At 40.4% G+C, this 19,218-nt stretch overlaps 1 protein-coding gene across 1 annotated transcript in view; it reads left to right on the plus strand.

Moving 5' to 3' along the window:
* The window catches only part of Crybg1 (crystallin beta-gamma domain containing 1), a 115,929-nt gene that overhangs the window by 80,550 nt on the left and 16,161 nt on the right, over positions 1-19,218 (plus strand). The window contains exons 8-12 of the mRNA XM_033763423.1: positions 9,292-9,418; positions 12,486-12,521; positions 13,246-13,403; positions 14,010-14,136; positions 14,228-14,373. Of these exons, the coding sequence (XP_033619314.1) occupies positions 9,292-9,418; positions 12,486-12,521; positions 13,246-13,403; positions 14,010-14,136; positions 14,228-14,373 (594 nt within the window). The remainder of the gene's footprint in view (positions 1-9,291; positions 9,419-12,485; positions 12,522-13,245; positions 13,404-14,009; positions 14,137-14,227; positions 14,374-19,218) is intronic.

A 19,218-nucleotide genomic window follows, 5' to 3' on the forward strand; every position in this document is an offset into this window, starting at 1 on the left:
TGATTTCAGGGGATGGGAGCCAGCACACATGGAACTTCCTTTAATGTTTTTACACAATACGGTTCCTAGGATACCAGTTTTACAAATCACAGGAAACTACAGCAACATTTGGAAGGAAATGAGACTATCTCAGATAAGGGAGGAATTAGGATAAAAAGTGCAGACTGCAGTGTGAATGATGGTGGTCTCTAGAGTAGGGTGCAAAGCCCAAGGCTTGTGAAAGATGCCCACTGAGATGCAGGGAAAACCCCAGCAAAAATGCTTTATATTTTATGTAAAACCTCCTACTTTTATGATTTACTTTTGTTTATGTTTCCTAATATGCACAGTGTATTAGTCAGTGGTAGTGTATATCATTTATAAAATATTTACATATTCATAGAATGCCCAGAAGTCTTCTGTGCTTCGATGAGAAGGTCCTGTGAAGTGAGAGTCTCTCTGCAGTGAATGGTGATGCTTAGTCACATCTTTTACAGTCTCCTGATTAGAATCTTGGTTTTTATTTGCTTATGTTGGAAAATGACTTGGTTGTATGGAATGTAGGAACTGGGTAGATTAGAGATCACACAATTTGATTTTTGGTCTTAAGCAGTCTTTTTGGTAATTTAATAGGAAGTGTGACTTCTGAGACTTGGGCTTATAGTAGCAGCCATCCTTAAAGAGCTGAAAGGTTTACATCTTGAAGAAAAATTATGCTTGCTCTCTGATATTTCATAGGACATGCCAGGAAAAAAACAATTGAAATTACAGTGCTGAGCTGAGTGTGGTGACGTGTGCCTATAGTCCCAGGAGGCTGAGGCAGGAGGATTGCTTGAGCCCAGAGGTATAAGGCCAGTCCAGGAAACATAGTGAGATCTTGCCTCAAAAACAAAACAGAATAAAATACAATACAACATAAAACAAAACAAGACAGGAAATTAGAGCAGTGAATTTTGACTTAGCCCAGGGAAGAATTTTCTAATGGAAAGAATAGTTGAAATGGAAGTGGGCTGCCTTATCAGGCAAGTTTTCATCACAAGTATTTGAGTAGGTTATAGGACAATTTATCTAGGGTATTATGGGGGAGTAAAATATGAGTGAGATACCTCCTTTATGACTATTATTTGTTTGCCTTAAAATTTTTGAAATACAACTCACCTAGAGAGAAGTGCATAGAAGATAAATATATAGTTAAAGCAAGTAATAAAGTGAGCCAAATAGATATCCTTCATATAGAAAACTAGAATATCAGTTCTAACCCTACCAGCGTCCTAGAAGCTATGCACATGCTTCCCTACACCAGCTCCCTCTTTCCAAAAACAGCTCTCCAATCTTAGTTTATTTTCTGTTGAATACTACCAACTGATAATTTACAAAGAATAAAGGTTGTTGGCTCATGGTTTTGGAGGCCAGGAGGCACAAGGTCAGGGCCCCCATGGAATGCAGGCCCTCTTGCTGCTGGGGACATTCTGCACTCCATCAAGGGGCAAGAGGAGCACATACCAGAGACAGAGCCACTTCTGTGACAGACCCACCGCTGAGATAACTGTTGGTCTGTGAGTGGATTATTCCATTTCTAAAGGCAGAGTCCTTGGGACCTTTTTGCCTCATCAGGGTCCTGTCTGGTCCCACCTCTTAATGCTGTTCAGTGGGCACTGAATTTCCATGTGCATTTTGGTAAGGACATAAACACCATAGCACAACCCCTCCCAAGGTGAGGTGATAGCAAGGAAAGATGGTAGTGATGGTTTGTCAGCATACAAAGGGGAAAGAGAAGAAAAGAAAATTATACCAAAGGAACATTTATTAGGGCAGAGTTTGGGGTGTAAAGAATAATTTTAATTTAACTATTTCCTTTTGATACATATTTTCCAAGGACAGTATATATATCAGTCACATCAATTGGTACCCTGTATTGGTAGATCTTAAAAAGCTATGAAATGTCTACAGGGGATACCGTTAGAAGGAGGAATCAGAAGGCAAGGGATTTAGCTCTGTGGTTCTGCTGCCTGCCTCGCAAGTGCAAGGTCCCAAATTCAATCCCTGGTGAAAAAAAAAAAAAAATTAGGAATCAGGAAAGATCTTTTCTCTCCATAGCCTCTCTAAAGACATCAAGGAACTGGGGACTGTGAAAAAAATGTAAACTGAATACAGTGTCTGAGATGAGTAAATCTCTCTCAGTAAATTTACTAAAGAATTAATCATTTACTGTGTGCTTTCTGAGGCCCTGGGAATGTAGCAGCAAACGCATAACATGATGTCTACTCCCATGGAGCTACCTGTCTAGTAGGAGGAGACAAACACAAATGCATATGTAATGTATTAGGCAATAAAGGCCCCAAGAAACATACAGTACAGAGGAGGACAAGGGCAGTGCTATTTTAGTTAGGGTCTCTGGGAACATTTAAGCAGAGACCTGAAGGGATGAGAGTTTTCAGTGGGGCTAGCAGAGGAAGGCAGGGAGGAAGAGTCTCCCAGGCAGAAAAAGCACCATATTTGCAAAAGCCCTGGGGGCTGGGCTTGGACAACAGGTGGAGCAGAGTGAGCTTGGAGGACAGCATGGCAGAGAGGTCTTACATCACGGTAAGGACTTTAAGCCTTGGCAACAGGGGCTGGATTTACTCTTTTAAGTGACATGGGAAATCATTTAAGAAATCTGATCTAATTCGTTAGTTTTTTGGGTTTTTTTTTTGTTTGTTTGTTTGTTTTTTTGAGACAGGGTCTTACTATGTAGTTGAGATTGACCTGGAACTCACTATGTAGTTCAGGCTGGTCTCGAACTCACAGCAATCCTCCTGCCTCAGCCTCCCGGGTGCTGGGATTATAGGCGTGTGCCACCACACCCGGCATCTGATCTAATTTGTGTTTTATAAGGATCATTGGCTGCTGTGTAGAAATAGACTGCAAAGAAGGAAGAGTGGAAGCAAAATATGAGTTAAGAGGGTTGCAATCATACAAGCAAGAGATGTTGGTGGCTGGGACAGTGTGATAATGGTGGTGGGAAATGGTCAGACTTGGGTGTATTTTGAGGGTAAAACTGACAGCATTTGCTCACAGATTATAGGTAGGTTGTAAGTGACTGAGAAATATCCAGGATTTGGACCTGCAGCATGTACTGAGGTGGAGAAGACTTGGAGGAGCTGGGTAGGAAGGAGAGTGGAAAGAGTTAGTTTTGGATACTGTAAGTCTGAGTTGCTGGTTGCACATTAACTAAGAGTACAGGCGAGAAGAGATGGAAATGTATGCAGTCCTCAGGACAGAAATGTTGAAATCCAGCAGTGTGAGGTTCTAAAGTGGGGAGTAAGAGTAGTTGAGGGAAAAAACATGTGTGAGCCTAGGCTCTTTCCTATATTTAGATATTGAGAGGAAAAGCACATATCTAAGCAAAAGATGCTTGCATGTTTTGTTGCCTTGAATTTTTTCACGTTCAAGGAATCTACACATTTCTTTTGCCCCAAAGCGTTAGTGTAGAGAAATATCACTTTCCTTGGGAAATAATGAGAAGAATGGGTACCATAGATTTTAATCTCAGTGCCTGGAAGGTTTCATGACTCAGCTTTGGCCATGCTGGAACGTACTGAACCACATTAGGCAGCATCTCTTACCTTTGTAGGGAGGTCAGTTTGCCCCCTAGGTGGTAGTTGCTTGCCTGTCTTAGCTTACAGATTATGAGGGGCTTGCACAGTGACCAACATCTTTTTTTCTGGTTGTTCATTTTTGTTGTTGTTAGGATCATGAGAGCTGCCTTGGATGTCAGTTCAAAATTTGTGGTTACTGAACTTGGTTGGTGAGCTCAGGGTGGTTAGTACTTGTACACATCTCCAAAGGAGAATCTGGGCGGTTTGAGAAGATTTAACTAATAACAAGTATGCGAGCTCATTTTGCTTCTGTAGCTGCATGAGCGCCCTGAGCTGGAATAAAAGAAGTTATGCTATGGGAGTTCTTTTCTAGATTCCACTAGGAAGTGTGCTTCCAGGCCCGTTCACCCTACATTAGGCACATCAGCACATACACAAAACAAGCATATCCTGTCAGATCTTATTTGAGGAAATGAGTAAATTCCTAACTGAACTTACCTTTCAAATTCTGTTGAGTTTAATTTGCTTATAAACCTTTGTTTCAAGTAGAAAGCTAATCTCAGCACCTATCTACCAGAGGTAAAGGTATATAAATATATATTCTAGAACGCAGACATTCTGAAGGAAGGGACAGATTTTGTTTTGTTTTGTTTTGTTTTGAGACTGGGTCTCACTCTGTAGTTCAGGCTGGCCTTGAATTCACTATGTAGTCCATGCTGGCCTCAAACTCATGATGATCCTCCTACCTTAGCCTCCTGAGTGCTGGCATTATAGGCACGTGCCACCGCTCTTAGCCAAGGGTTAGTTTTTATACTGGCCAACATTGATCATTTTTATTACATAATGGTTGATTGTACACAGAAGAATATGTGTATGTGAGTTAACAGAGCCTGAGTATGAAACAAATCCCACAGGCCCACCTCTCATTGTTCTTACTATTATTGTTGTTTGAGTTTTGTTTGTTTGTTTGTTTTGAGACAAGGTCTTGCTCTGTGGCCCAGGCTGGCTTCGAACTTACAGTGATGCTCCTGCCTCAGCCTGAGTGCTAGGATTACAGGTGTGTGCCACCACATCTGGCTTCATTCTTGCCACTTTTTTAAGCAATGCTGGGAGTCCTATTTCATGAGCATATTTATGAAGAGTTATCAAAAATACAGTGAGTGCAGGCACTTGAAAGGCAGGCTCATAAAAATGTTATGGTAGCCCAGGTAGGGTGGCATGCTCAGGAGGTAATTCCAGCATTCAGGAGGCAGAGGTAGGAAGATGCTGTGAGTTCAAGGCCAGCCTTTTTTGAGAACTTGTCTCAAAAAAAAAAAAAAATGGTGTCCTCATCCACCTTATTTACAGGGTCTGGCACCATGCAACTTCTGGCTCTTATCTAAAATAAAAATGACCACGAAAGGTAAACATTTTGAGTTAATTCAGGATTTTGAGGCAACCATGACAGATCAACTAAAGACTCTCACAAAAGAGGACTTCCAGAACTGCTTCAGGAATTGGCAAGAACTACAGGATACATGTGTTTGAAATGAGAGGTATAGTGTTTTGAGGGAGATTAATGGCAGCATACCTTTTATGGTAACGATTTTTTAAAATTTCAGACATTTTTCATATTTCTTTTCTTTTCTTTTTCTTTTTGTACCAGGGATCATACATACTCAGGACCTTGTGTTTGCGAGCCAGGTGGCAGCACCACTGAGCTAAATCCCTGGCCCCATCATATTTCTTTTAAAATTTTTATTATGTATTTATGTATGTATTTATTTATTTCCATTATATTTCTTAATCACACCTTATATCTAAGAAAACTAGTACAGTATGTCTGTGATATATAATCTGTGGTCCAAATTGTCTCAGGAGTATAAATCTTTTTTTTAACAAATCAGAATATAGTCACGATTCATATGGATGCATTTGGTTGTTCTATCTCTGTCTCTTTTTTATGCTTTTTGTTTGTTTGTTTGTTTTGAAACAGGGTCTCACTATGTAGTTGAGACTGACCTGGAACTCACTATGTAGCCCAGGCCGGTCTCAAACTCACAGCGATCCTCCTACCTCAGCTTCCGGAGTGCTAGGATTCAGGCATGCGCCACCACGCCTCGCTCTATCTCTGTCTCTTTAATCTTGGAAGAACCCCATCTCTTTATCTCCTATGCCACTGACTTGTTAGGAACTTATGCTGCTGTCTTAGAGAGTGTACCACATTCTGGATTTGTCTGTTTCTTCATGATTTCATTTCATTTGTTCCTCTGTTGCCTGCATTTTCTAAATGTGTGGTTAGATTTGGGCTGAACGGTTTGGGCAGGGGTAATACCATGTATTTCTGATGCATCGCATCAAGTGGCATGCACTAATTAGATTCCCCTTAGTGACACCACATTTGCTTGCTTGGTAAAAGTGGTGCCTCCCACATCTGCTGCCATTGTAAGAGTTCCTTTTCCTCTTTGATATTCACAGCCACCCTCCTTTGAAGAACTCAGAGTTGGCACATTCATATTTAATATTTCAAATAAGCATGTCTTAGGATCCAACTGGAAATAATATTAATTTTAGCTTTACTTCCTGTGTGAGAGTTGTAATTACTTGTTTAAGAAAAAGTGGATAAGACTGATTTATGTGATTGAAAGGTTATTTCTAAAACAATTATTACACAAATGTTTTAAATACAGTGGTACCTCAGTTTACAAACTTAATGTGTTTTACAATTTGGGCGAAGATGGCTGCGTTTGTGCTTGTGTGGGGAAGATGGCCATGGTCATGTTAATTACCGGATGCAGACTCTGAGAATGGAAGCAAAATTTTGCTAAATGCTTTTGTGTCTGAAAGTCATTATGAACAGAAGCGTAGCAGAGCCAAGGTATTACTGTTTATATAGGTGGCCATTGTTATTACTTCAGCAGTGTTCATATGCATTGGTCGTGAATACATTTGTATACATTTGTTTGTTAAAATAAGCTCATGTTTTATATTTGTATAGTTTATTATAGTCATACTTTGTGGTCTAGGAGTACTTTTTAATGTATATTGGCAAAAGCTCATCACCTAAGTGCAAAGGAAAAGAAAGAGCACCTTTAGACACCAAATTAACATTGCCTGAAGATAATTTCCCCTTCTCTTGATCACCTCCTGAATACTGTATTATTTTGGAACAGAATTTAGGAAAAAGTGAGTCATGCTTTGTGTATGAGTGCAGCCAGCATTCATAATGGTTGTCCGAGTGACTCAGCAGGCTCCCAGCACGCACTTGATATAGGAAATACTCTCAGAACTCAGTCTTTTCAAATATATCAGTTTATGTGTTCAGTTTCTTAACAGTGTCCCCTCTACTTGCATTGCCTTTCTTCTATAAATGTTATGAGACTAGCCCACACGTTTCAAGGAAAGTGCAATTTTAGTTTCAGATGAATAAATCCCTTCAGAATCCAGACTATAAAAGGAGAGACTGACTGAAAAGGTCAGTAAGCATTATTTCAAAATCTCAGAATTTCTTATTTGTGAGCCATACATCCTGTTTATGAAAAATTAAGCCCATTTACTTGTGAAGGAGTTAGCCTCTGAGGGTTTTCATTTGTTAACCTAGTAATAGAATTTACTCCAAAACTGCCCTTGCTTAGGGCGCAAAAGCTACATGTAGTGTGCTGCTGACTGTTGTGAGCCCCCAAGATGTGTGATGCATCCTTAGCTGTCATGCTTTACAAAGAAGTATAAAGAACCTCCTTCTAAGTCCCTGTTTGCTTGTGGTTTAGGGGTATTAGAGTGGTATTTAAAAGCCAGACCTCTTTTTTTTCTGTCAGTTAATTTATTTTGAAGTATAATATTTGTGCAAAACGGAACACAACAAATTTTAAAAGCATAAGATGAGTGAATACGCAGGTGGGACCATCACCTAATCGAGAAATAGAGCATTCCAGCCTGTCATTCCTCATTCCAGCCTCATTCCTGCCTCCTCCCAAATCTGCTCACCTCCTTTGCCAGGTTACTGTTGTCCTGACTTCTAACACTGCAGATTAGCTTTGATCCTCCACCTGCATATCACGCCCATTCTCCCACATTCTTTGGGGTATGTTTGTATAATTCTAGAGCAGATTGTGGTTATAAATCCCTGTGTAATTGGTGAGCAGTAAGAAGTTACTGATTTGTCCTGGAAAATCTCTAACAAAAACACCTATAAAAGTGCCTCGGGCCAAAATTGGGAATAAAAGTGAAGAGGGGAGCGTCAAACCCATTTTACTGCTGAATGATTTGATTTAGAAGCCAGGCATGATGGTGTATGCCTGTGTAATCCTAGCATTCTTGGAGTCTGTGGCAGGAAGATTACAAGTTCAAGCCTACCCTGGGCAATTTAGCTACTTAAGGAGACTGTTTAAAAATTTATAAAAAGGGCTAGGCATGTAGCTCAGTGCAGAGCCCCTGAGTTAATCTCCAGTACTACTTTAAAAAATTCTTTAAGAGCTATCCTCCTTGTGGTACCATGTCTAGGGAACATGACATAGTAAAGTGTCAGAACTAGGCATTTTAGCCATACTGAGAAAGAATTGGACAGTGCACTGATCACCAGGAATCTATATTTGTTTATGAAGGGTATGCATTAACACCTCTCTTATATAAAAGTCACTTCTCCAGTGACCCCACCCTCCCAGAGCCCTCCAGGGAATGAAGAATTTGTAAGACATTGCAGTCTTTACTGTCACTTCTAACAGGCTTGATTTTATGGTTTCCTGGTTGTGGCACAGTATAGAAGGGTGGGGCTGCTGGTTCCTGCACCAAAGCAGAAGTGGCAGCTGACAAGCCTTGCTGTGATATTGCAAAGCCATTAAAATCAGAAACAAAAACCAAACAGCTCTACAGCCTGGGAACAAGCACTCAACCCCACACCAGTGTGCATTAAGTGATAATGCTCAGTGATAATCCTAAGTAAATGTGAAAAGAGGAAATTGTGTTTGGTGAACTCGCCATAATAAAAAAAAGGACCATAAAAAAATGACTAGGAGCCTTGGTTCTGGAGTCATTTTGGATCAGCCTTGCCTTTGGTCCCTACAGCTGTGTGGCCTGGGGCAATTTATTTAACCTCATCTGTAAAAGGAAAACATACTACTGCCTCCTCATAGCACTGCTATGAGGCTTGCAGGATGTTCTGGGCCATGTTCCGTGTCAGCTCTAGGTAGACCAGCACTGTTAATAATTCCTGACATTGGGCCGGGGATGTAGCCCAGTGGTGCTGTGCCTGCCTGGCAAGCACAAGGTTGAGTTCAAGTCCAGGTACTGGAGAAAACACACACACACACACACACACACACACACACACACACACACACACACACACACTTCCTGACGTCATGGAAAATGATTAGGTAGAACACTCTTAATCTCTGGTTACAAATTGTTATCTTTTAAAACAATCCTTGAGGTCTTCCAACTGGAGCCTCTCCAAATAAAAACAGTGCAAAAAAATTAATGTTCTATTTATTGGAAATAACAGATGTTTACAATTATAAGAAATGAATAATATGAATTAAAATGAGTGAGCAAAGCCAGCAAAGGAGAAAAGCAAAAAGGTCAGAAGAGGAGGCCAGCACACCTTGCTTCTCTGCCTTAGGACGACAACATGCTGCATATCATGTGGGTGGGCCACATCGTCTCTTGTCAGTGGGTCCTGGGTACCAGACAGGTGGAAAAGCTGAAAGAAATAAATGACGAATTGTCTCTTTCCTTCCTTCCTTGGTGTTTACTTAAGATGGCTGATATACGAGGAGCCTGGATTTCAAGGTGTCCCTTACATCCTGGAACCTGGTGAATACCCTGACTTATCTTTCTGGGATACAGACACAGCATACATTGGATCCATGCGACCTATGAAAATGGTAAAAATGAAATCAAACCGTGCTCTCCAAGGCAGTGGTTGTCTTTCTTTTTCTTTCTCTCTCTCTCTTGTTTTTAGTTGTTGTTTGTTTGCTTTTTGATTCAGGGTCTCACTATGTAGCCCAGGCTGGCCTTAAGTTTACAGGGATCTGAGTGCTGGGATTACCGGCATGTGGCTGGCAGTGATTTTTTTTTTTTAAATAAGCTTGATGTTGATAATTCACAGGATGTGACATTGAAGCAATGCAACTGGCTTTTTAAAAGAAAGATTACTAGATAGAAACACTAGAAACAATAATTTACTAGCCACTACAGATAAAAATGTAGATCAGATTATCCTTTGACTTCAGGGCATCCTCAGTCTAGCAGAGCTGCAGACCTGTGCACAAAGTTTCAACCCAGTATAGAATTAAAAACCGTGGAAAGGCAAGAAGAAAGATCAATAAAATTTCAGCTTGTGGGTGATGTGACAGAGAGAAGGGGCATAATTAGGAAAGTGTTATGATTTTAGGCTTCGTTTGTTTTGGGTTTTTTTGAGGCAGGCAGCAGAACCACTAAGCTGCATCCCTGGCCCCTTGTTTTGGTTTGTTTTTTTGTTTTTGTTTTTGTTTTTGTTTTTGTTTTGAGAGAGAGTCCTGCTATGTAAGTCCATGTTGGCATCAGAGTTGCTAAGTAACCCAGGCTGGCCTCAAACTCAAGATCTTCCTGTGTCAGCTTCCAAAAAGCTTTGTGATAAATCATAGTCAGTAAAGAATGAGCAGGTGTAGCCAGGTATAGTAGTTGGTCTGTACCTGTAATTCCACCACTTGAGAGGCTGAGGCAATAGGATTTGAGTTCAAGGCCAGTCTAGACTACATAGCTAGACCCTATCTCAGAACAAACAAACAGAACAAGTATGAGCCAGAGTGCACAGCAGGAAAAGAGGTAGGACATGCTGAAGACCAGCCCTTTTTGTAGTGACAGGGTGGCAGCTAGTGGGGGTGGTGACCTGGGCTAGTTGTCCAAGGAGTGTTGTCCTCCCAAGCATTTGCCCTAGAAGGACCCTGCTACTCCCTCTATCTTCTCCCTGCATTTCCCCTTGGTCTTTGTCTCTTCTGGACTGCACATTTGGGAGGAACCAGGCTGCATCTGTTTGTCCCCCAGTGGAACACAGCATTTACCTCATTGTCGTGGGTGCTCACTGCCACAATTATAAGGGTAACAGCAAACATGTGGCTGAAACTTTTGAGTTCCCTTCAGAGCCAGTTTGAGACAAATTAAAAGTTAGGGAGTTGATATTCTATCCTAATTTTGCCCCTCTTGCCAATGCATTTGGTTTAATTATCAGTATATTTGCTGGTCTTAATGCAAATGACACTAGATATTTCTCCTTTCTTACCCCTAAAATTAAATCTACTTTCACTGTTTTGTTTTGCTTTTTTGGTACCGGGGATTGAACTCGGGCCCTTGTGCTTGCGAGGCAGGCAGTGGAACCACTGAGCCAAATCCCTGGCCCAAATCTACTTTCAAAGAACAAAGTTCTGTTTGTTTTATGAACAATTTCCCAGGTTTTGAAGGCAGTCTGTAATGATGATTTTATTTATATAGTTCTGTTCCAGGAGACTGTCCACAAGATTCATTCATAAGTCTGACAAAGTGACTCTTACACACTTTTGATACCAATATATAATATAAAGCATAACAAAACTAGTACAGCACTCCTATACAGTATTGCACTATATGGTAAGCACACAGCAGCACAACTGTGACAATGTCCAGCAGATGGGTGAACTACTTCTGTGATTTGTTTGCATCTACCAGTGTTTGTATTGCGAGGTCTGTTCCTATCTTTGGAAGTTTGCAGGTTGAATATTCGAAAGTCTGTCGGTCGGGGACTTAACTGTATTTATTCGTTATAGTACTAGGTACTGAACCCAGGGCCTTCCCACTTAGCTACATCCCCACCTTTTTTCCATCTTGAGATGAGGTCTCACTAAGTCACTCTGTTGCATAGTCTGGATTTGAATTTGCAGTTCTCTCTTGCCTGCCCTCCCAGAGAGGTGGGATGACAGATGTACACCACCACACCCAGCTGTACTCATGATAAGATCTGAAGTTTATAGTCTGAAAAGGATTACTTTAGCATTTGAAAAGATCACTTCATGGTACTGTATAAACTCAGGTTTGCTGATAAAATCAGCTATATTCCTTCATAATTATAGTTCTTTGCTGTATTTGAACATCTTGTGCTGCTGTTTTGTGTAAGCTGTAAAGATATATCAGTAAAAAATATACCTTTATGTAACTTTCCCACTGTTGCTTTTAGCTCTTGACCAGTGTAATATTTTTATGCAATATCTTTTCTTAGGCTTTTTTTTTTTGGTACCGGGGATTGAACTCGGGATCTTGCACTTGCTAGGGAGGCGGCTGCACCACTGAGCTAAATCCCCGGCCCAGGCTTGTTTCTATTGTTTTAAAATTCTTTTTATTATAAAGCTGTAACCACTCCCATAAGCCTTTCCTTTGGGATGTTTTATATTTTATCTAATAGTTTATTTTATAATTTCAAGAATCCTTCAGATCATTATGTGTGATCATCAGAAGTTTTGTAGGCCATGGATTGCGAGATCAGATGCCTCCAGGGTCCAGGCAGGAACTAAAAATGGGTGAGGTCCGCTGGCATTGAACCAAAGGGAGCGGTGTGGACAGCCAACCCCAGCCTGTGCCCTGTTCAGGATTAATCATTGTAGAAGGTGGGGCTGCCTGTGAGAATTTAGACCCAGAGAGGTCAGGTCTTAGATTTTTTTTTTTCAAGAAAAAAAATACAAATTTTTTTTAATGAGAAATTTACTGAGTTAAAAAAAAAAGAGCACAGTGGGCCTCACCTGCACAGTTAGCTTACAGACCAGATTTCCCATGTGAGTCTGCTGTAAACTGGCTTCCTTGTGTCTTCATTTGTCAGTTGGTAATTTCAGAACTTCTCATGTAAATTAAGCTGAAATGTAATCACACAGTGAGGTTGAGCTGCTGTGGAGATGGTAAGATAGTAATGAAAAACCATTGTTCTTACTATGTTATTTTTCTTTTCAGGGTGTCCGTAAAGTTGAATTCCCTACAGATCCAAAGGTAAAGTGTGTCCACATACACACGAGTATACATACATGTGTGTATGTCAGATGTCACTCCCATTCCATCTCTGTAAAGACAGTGATTGTGTGACTTCACATACACACCTCCATAATCACACATAACTGCAGCCTAAGGAAGCTGTTCCCATGCACATACACCATCTTTTAGGCTGGACGATGATGTGAATGGCACTAGCATCACTGATAGTGTGTGTACCCATGGCTCAAGATCTCATTGTTGCATCAATATAGTTTATGATTCCTGGTTGTATTTACTAATTGCAGGACCTGGTGTTGCTTGGCAGTTAGCCAGGAAAAAACTTTTTCAAGACAAATTCTCCCTACTCCAAAATTTTTTCTGCTATTACTATCTCCTACACCTATCCCACCTACTTTAATGATATAATTTTTAATTTCTTAAAACACCTTCAAAATCCTTTGGTTCCTTAGTTTGTTCTAAGAAAAATTCTAAATATCAGTTCTAAACATTGAATAAAATCAGTTAAAATATCTTTTTGAACCTTAGCTCTGAACTGTTCCACATCAGAACTAAAAGTCTAATTTTTTTCTCTTTTATCAGTCGTTGTTACTTAGTTAATTTTTGAAAATATAACTAGGAAATTTTGTGTTCCAGGACTTAATGATATTGAATGATCGATTTAATGGTTAGCTATTAAGATAGTTAACTTACAAATTACTGGTATATCTAATTTCTCTTATAGGTCGTTATTTATGAAAAGCCTTTCTTTGAAGGACGATGTATGGAACTAGAAACAGAACTGTGTAGTGTTGTCACAGAAGAAAGCAAGGCAGAGGAAGCAACTGGAGATGGTCCTGTACCCCTTATGTCCGTGGGGTCCATGAAAGTACTGAGAGGCATGTAAGTACAGGGCTAACTGTTAAGGACTCATGAATGTGCCCCACTTTTTCTGTGGCATGGTGAATTTGGACAGCTATATCCAAGTTCTTCTCAGCCTGTTCTGACCCAGAGTTCAGAACATAGTTAGAGGGACTGCTCTGGGGTCCGTCCAACAGCAAGGCTGATAAACTGGCCCTGGAGCCTGAGTATACCGGCAGTCTTATTAGGATTATGCCCCAAGCTACAGAACTGTTAGGTAGTTTCTTTGATCCTTTTGCATTTTATAGACCTTACACAGTTTTTTCTGTAGACATACACACTTGTAAATAGCCGGAAATTCATAATGACTTAACTCTTTGAGGACAGTTTATCCAGTTACATTTGCTGAGGTCCGAGTCAGTTGAAACACACCCACCCACCCACACACACTCACACACACTCACACACACACCCTTACACCTCTTTACACCCTTAGAGAATCTGATGTGCATGTCTTATGTTGGTTTTTTTGGGACAGGTTCTTCAAATTTTAGAGAATTCCAATAGTATAAAAACAAATTGATATATATGTAGGAAAAATCTAAATGCCTGAAAAAATCACTTTGCCTTTGTGTTCTTTCTTTGCAGTTGGGTTGCTTACGAAAAGCCTGGATTTACAGGTCATCAGTATTTGCTAGAAGAAGGAGAATACAAGGACTGGAAAGACTGGGGAGGATACAATGGAGAACTTCAGTCTCTACGACCTATATTAGGTGTAAGTTAAAGTAAAGCTAATGGCTAGTACTTGGTCTTTTTTTGGCTAATTCAGTGGCCACCCTTTGAATTTTGAAATTTTCTTTTAATAGGATTTTTCAAATTCTCACATGGTAATGTACAGTGAAAAAAACTTTGGATCCAAAAGCTCCACTATTAACGTATTAGGAATTGTTGCTGATTTAAAGGAGACTGGATATGGAACGAAGACACAGTCTATTAATGTACTGAGTGGAGTGTAAGTAAAATAATCTAATCAGGATTTTAAACATGGGTTTTGCCTTGATTTGTGTTAAATGAGTAGAGTCTGTGACACAGTAGGTGCATTCAGTAACTATCTCAGTATTAATTCAGATATTAATAAATATCTAAACATTAATTCAGTCACTTGATATTTACTGCCATATCATTTTCAAAACTGCTTTTAAAATATTTCTCATCCTGTAATCCCAGTACTTGGGAGGCTGAGGCAGGAGGATCACCGAGAGTTTGAGGCAGACTGGGCTACATAGTGAATTCAAGGACAGCCTGAACTGCATAGTGAGACCCTGTTTCAAAAAAACACCTTTTTTTATTTTTCTCATATAATCTTTTGTTTACACATAATGCATTGGAGTAGGCTTTTGAGCATGATAGAAATCTACAGATCCACTTCCCTTGTCATTTTGCATGAAAATGGCACAAATTTCTTATGCCAGGAATCAAATAATAATAATACTAACCTAACATCAGAAGCCTGGGGTGGGACAAAGTCCCATTAGATTTTTCCTGTGGTCCTCCATCTGCTCCAGTGTTTCTTCACTATTGCTTTGATGTTAAAATAATTGTTTTAGTATATCTAGAGTTTGCAATTCAATGCTTTATTAATGGCATAGCAGGTTTTCATTAAAAAGTGACCAGTCAAGACTGCCTCTGGGATGCAAGTGACAGTAAGCCATATTTCATTGGTTTAAGTCATAAAAATGGAACTCATTGGCTTACATGAGTGAAAAGTCCTAGAGAAGATTTGGCTGCAGTCGTAGCAGGGTAAATGGGATGAACAGCACTATCAGAATTGGGTTTTTTTCTTTCTTTTTATTTTTTTGTACCAGGGATTGAACTCAGGCCCTTGTGCTTGCAAGGCAGGTGGCAGAACCACTGAACCAAATCCCTGGCACCAGGATTTTTTCTATGCTGGTTCTATTTTAGGTGGGCTCTTTTCATATGGTGACCTGTGGCCACATCTGGTTTTTGTTGTCCCAACTGACTGCCTTGCAGTAGGAAGGGCTTTTCTTTGCCTCAGAGGTCCCAAGTTTGATTGATTCCCGAGTCACAGATCATGTGCATGTCTGAACTCATTATTGTAGGCAAGGAGGTGGCTGTGCCAGCATGATGTGCCCATCCCTAGAGCTGATCTGTAGTGTCCACCCCACAGGAGCCACTTAGAAGTGACCAAGATGTCAGAAATAGCGAGGACAGATGCCAGGTGGGCGAAAACAGAAGATGCTTGTTACAGGGAGTTTTTCTTTTCTTCCCTATCTTCCAGCCCCCCCCACCTCCCCTTCTCTTTGTGGTGCTGGGGATAGAATCCAGGCCCGTAAGCTTGCTTGGCCACATATTGTTCCACTACAACCCACCCCCATAATTATTTTTATAATGCAGTCTGGCATGTGTTCTAATTTGTTATGAATGAGAGTGTTCTTAACTGGTTATATGAAACAATTTGACCTTGGTTCTGTTGAAAGCATTTTATGTTAGGTGTTTTGATGTCATGAGCAACACAGGCTATTTGAATTAGTCTAGCCTCAACCCATTTGTACTTCATGGGGCTCCCTCCCACATTAACCCTGGATAGTTGAGATGTGTCTACAATATAATATACTTTTCTATTAGTCATGCACAGATTTTGTGTACGCTATTACTTGGGGCACCATCTTGGCAGAATGACAGCAACTTCTGGGTCTTCTGGTCTCAATAGAAACGGCCTTCTGTTGGGTCTTACTGTGGAGCCCAGTCATTTTAGAATCACAGTTGTCCACAAGAGACAGAAGCCACTTGAAAAGGTTCTGTGGCTCTGTGATATTTTAGACTGCTTTAATGGCTAATTATTTAGGAGAAAAATATAATGACCACCTCAGTCTGGTGAAATTTTATATTTTGATACTTATCAGGTATGTTGTTCCTTCAATCATAGGCTAGCCATTGCCTTAGCAGAGAAGGCCAAGAGGTGCTGAGTAGAATTCCTTCAGGACTTCTATATTGATGAAGCTTTTAGCATAGGTAGAATTGTTGTTCCCTGAGCCAGTCTCCTTTCCTTTTTCACCCAGCCTGTGCTTACTTGAAATCATTTCCTTTATAACATGTTACTTTCACATGTTTCTGTATTTAGTTGTTTCCATTTGCATTTCCTGGCTAAGGCTTTCTTTTTTTCTCTTTTTTCCTGCTTGTCACAGTTGGGTTTTGGTAGGGGAAGAAATGGAAAGGGGTACATACATATACAGACCACTTCCTTTATATTCTTTGGCTCTGGAAGGGCTTCTGTATGAATCAGGGCCAGCTGCTTCCTTGTTGTTTGTTATTTGGCAAATTTTTATTGATGTCTGTTATGTGCAAAGTATTTCATTATGTCCTCAAAGAAGTTATAGTATTTATATAAAATAGTTATTACTACAGAAGAGGTAGAGCTTAAATGTGCTGGGAATGGCACATCAGAGAAGTTAATTTCCAGTCTGGAGGCAGACAAGACTTGGCGTAAGAACTTGAGTTAGGGCTTGTAGGATATGAAGGTGTGCCAAGATGAGAGGGGAAGACTAACCTATTTGTTTTTCCATAGTTTCAAAGAAAAGTCATTTTATTGGCTTTAGATTGAATGTTATTTTAGTTTAGTTATTTCTTAGCATGGAAATCGGTCAGAAAAAATCATTTTTTAAATTCTTGCTCTGTGAAAGGGTCCCCCAGGACACACATTGGCTATCAGATTGGCACTACATTCCTTAGACAGTAAACTCATTATCAGTTGGGACACAGAAACAGCCTCCAGGAAGGATGCTCGTGAGACCTGCTGAGGTGTGAAGCAACTGCATTCCATTTCTTGTTGGGATGTTAAAAGAAATCCTTCACACAGCCCTGTGCTGTGTGTTTCTAGTTCTGTGCTATTGCTCAGATAATGAAAACAGGGTTAGTTTTTCTAAAGTAAAGAGCAGAATGCAATATATTTAGGGTTCAGATAAAAAAATAGAAGTACTGTTGTTTTAAATTCTTCTCTTTCAGTCTTCCACAGAAGAGTGGGTTTGTCTTGCTGCCCTCAAATTCTAAACATTTATTCCACAGGCTGGAACTTGCTAGTACTTGCAGGTGACTCTCTCCTCTCCTCCTGCCAGTCTTTAAACAGAGAATCATTGATTCACATGTCCAGAATACACTTGAGCAAGGCCAGTGAGAAATTCTCTTACAAGTCCCAAGTATAGTAGACACTAGACCCACAGGTACAGCAGACTGTCCGATCTGGGGCTTTGGGTCACCCGAACCCCCCTTACAGCACCTACACAATTTGTGGAGATTTGATTGGGGCTGTATCTCACAGAGAATGTTACTACTTCAAATCCCATTCTTTGTTTTCTTCAGCTTCAGTGAACTACTTATCTCTATTAGGTGTTTAACTACAAATAGTTTTAGTTTTATCAGGAAATAGAGTACTCCAACTATTAAAAAAAAAAAAAAAGCCAGGAGAGTGGTATGCAGGCTGGGGATGTAGTACAATGAGTAGACCTTGCGTTCAATCCCCACTATCAGAGAAAAACAAAAGTTGATGGACAGAGCTGGTCCTGGGGCTTGCTCAGTTGCTGTCTCCTTTTCTATGCAGTATCCAGTCTCTCCCTCCTCCCTGGCTTTTTTCCCCCCCAGGACATTGAGGTTTAAAAAAAAAAAAAAAAAACCCTCAGCCCTTTGTTTTCTAATTTAACAGACACAGAGCCCTGCCTAAGACACTTACTTTGTGATAGAACTCACCCTCTTTGTTTTATTTATTTATTTATAAGTGATCCTCCTGCCCTGCCTCAGCCTCCCTGAGTGTTGGGATTACAGGCGTGCGCCAACACTCCCAGCTCACCCTCTTTGTTTTCAAGCCCTGGTCTCTGTGAAGTAGATTGTCTTGCTCTGCAGTCCCTTCCTACATAGCAGTACCCTCTGCTCTGCTCTCTGCTTGGTTCTTTGGCCTCCTAAGGTGTGACTGGCCAAAGGCTATGTGTGCAGAGGCAGCAACACAGGTGCCTGCATGCCCCTAAAACCTCTCCAGGTCGGCACTGGGACCGTGGCCAACTTACAAATGAAAATATAAATGTTCATAAAGGTTAACAGATGTCTTCACAGTTAATAAAAACTTGATGTCACTGGGCATGGTGGCTCATGACTGTAATCCAGCACTCTGGAGGCAGAGGCAGGAGGATTACCATGAGTTCATGGCAAATAGATGGCCTGTGATTACTGAATGGATAAGTGAATTAGCTTTCCTGTGGCTTTAGATTTCTCCATCTATGAAGTATGCATGTGAGCACCTCCTTACATAAGTGATTTATGTTAGCATTTGGAAAGGTCTTAATGCAATACATACACAGACATTATTCCTTTAAACTATGGGGGTCATTAGAGCAAGGAATTCACTGGGTAGGGGCTCTTGAGTATCTCTTGAATATAACAGAACCAAAAAACTTTTTTTCCCTTCAAAGACTTTATATTTGTATAGGAAATAAAGGCAGTAAAGTAGTTCGATTTTCTTTGCTGGTATAGATCTCTGAGAAGATAACAGAAGAAAACATTCCAAAGAGATTTGTTTATAATGCTTATGTGAGTTGGTTCACTTTTGCTTGTTACATAGTTGTGCTATTTTGGAAATACTATTTGAAGCAAAACTCTAGTTCTTTGTTTTGTTATTGGAACTGAACTATATCCCCAGCCCTATTTTTGAGACAGGGCCTCACTAAATTGCCCACATTGGCCTCATTCTTAGGACCCTTCTGCCTCAGTTCCTGAATTAGCTGGGATTACAGGCTGTGCCACTGCCCCCAGCCACACACACACACACACATGCATATGTGTGTGTGTATAT

This window comes from Fukomys damarensis, unplaced genomic scaffold (genome assembly GCF_012274545.1).
Source record: "Fukomys damarensis isolate Sample0158 unplaced genomic scaffold, DMR_v1.0_HiC HiC_scaffold_14, whole genome shotgun sequence".
Classification (NCBI taxonomy): Eukaryota; Metazoa; Chordata; class Mammalia; order Rodentia; family Bathyergidae; genus Fukomys; species Fukomys damarensis.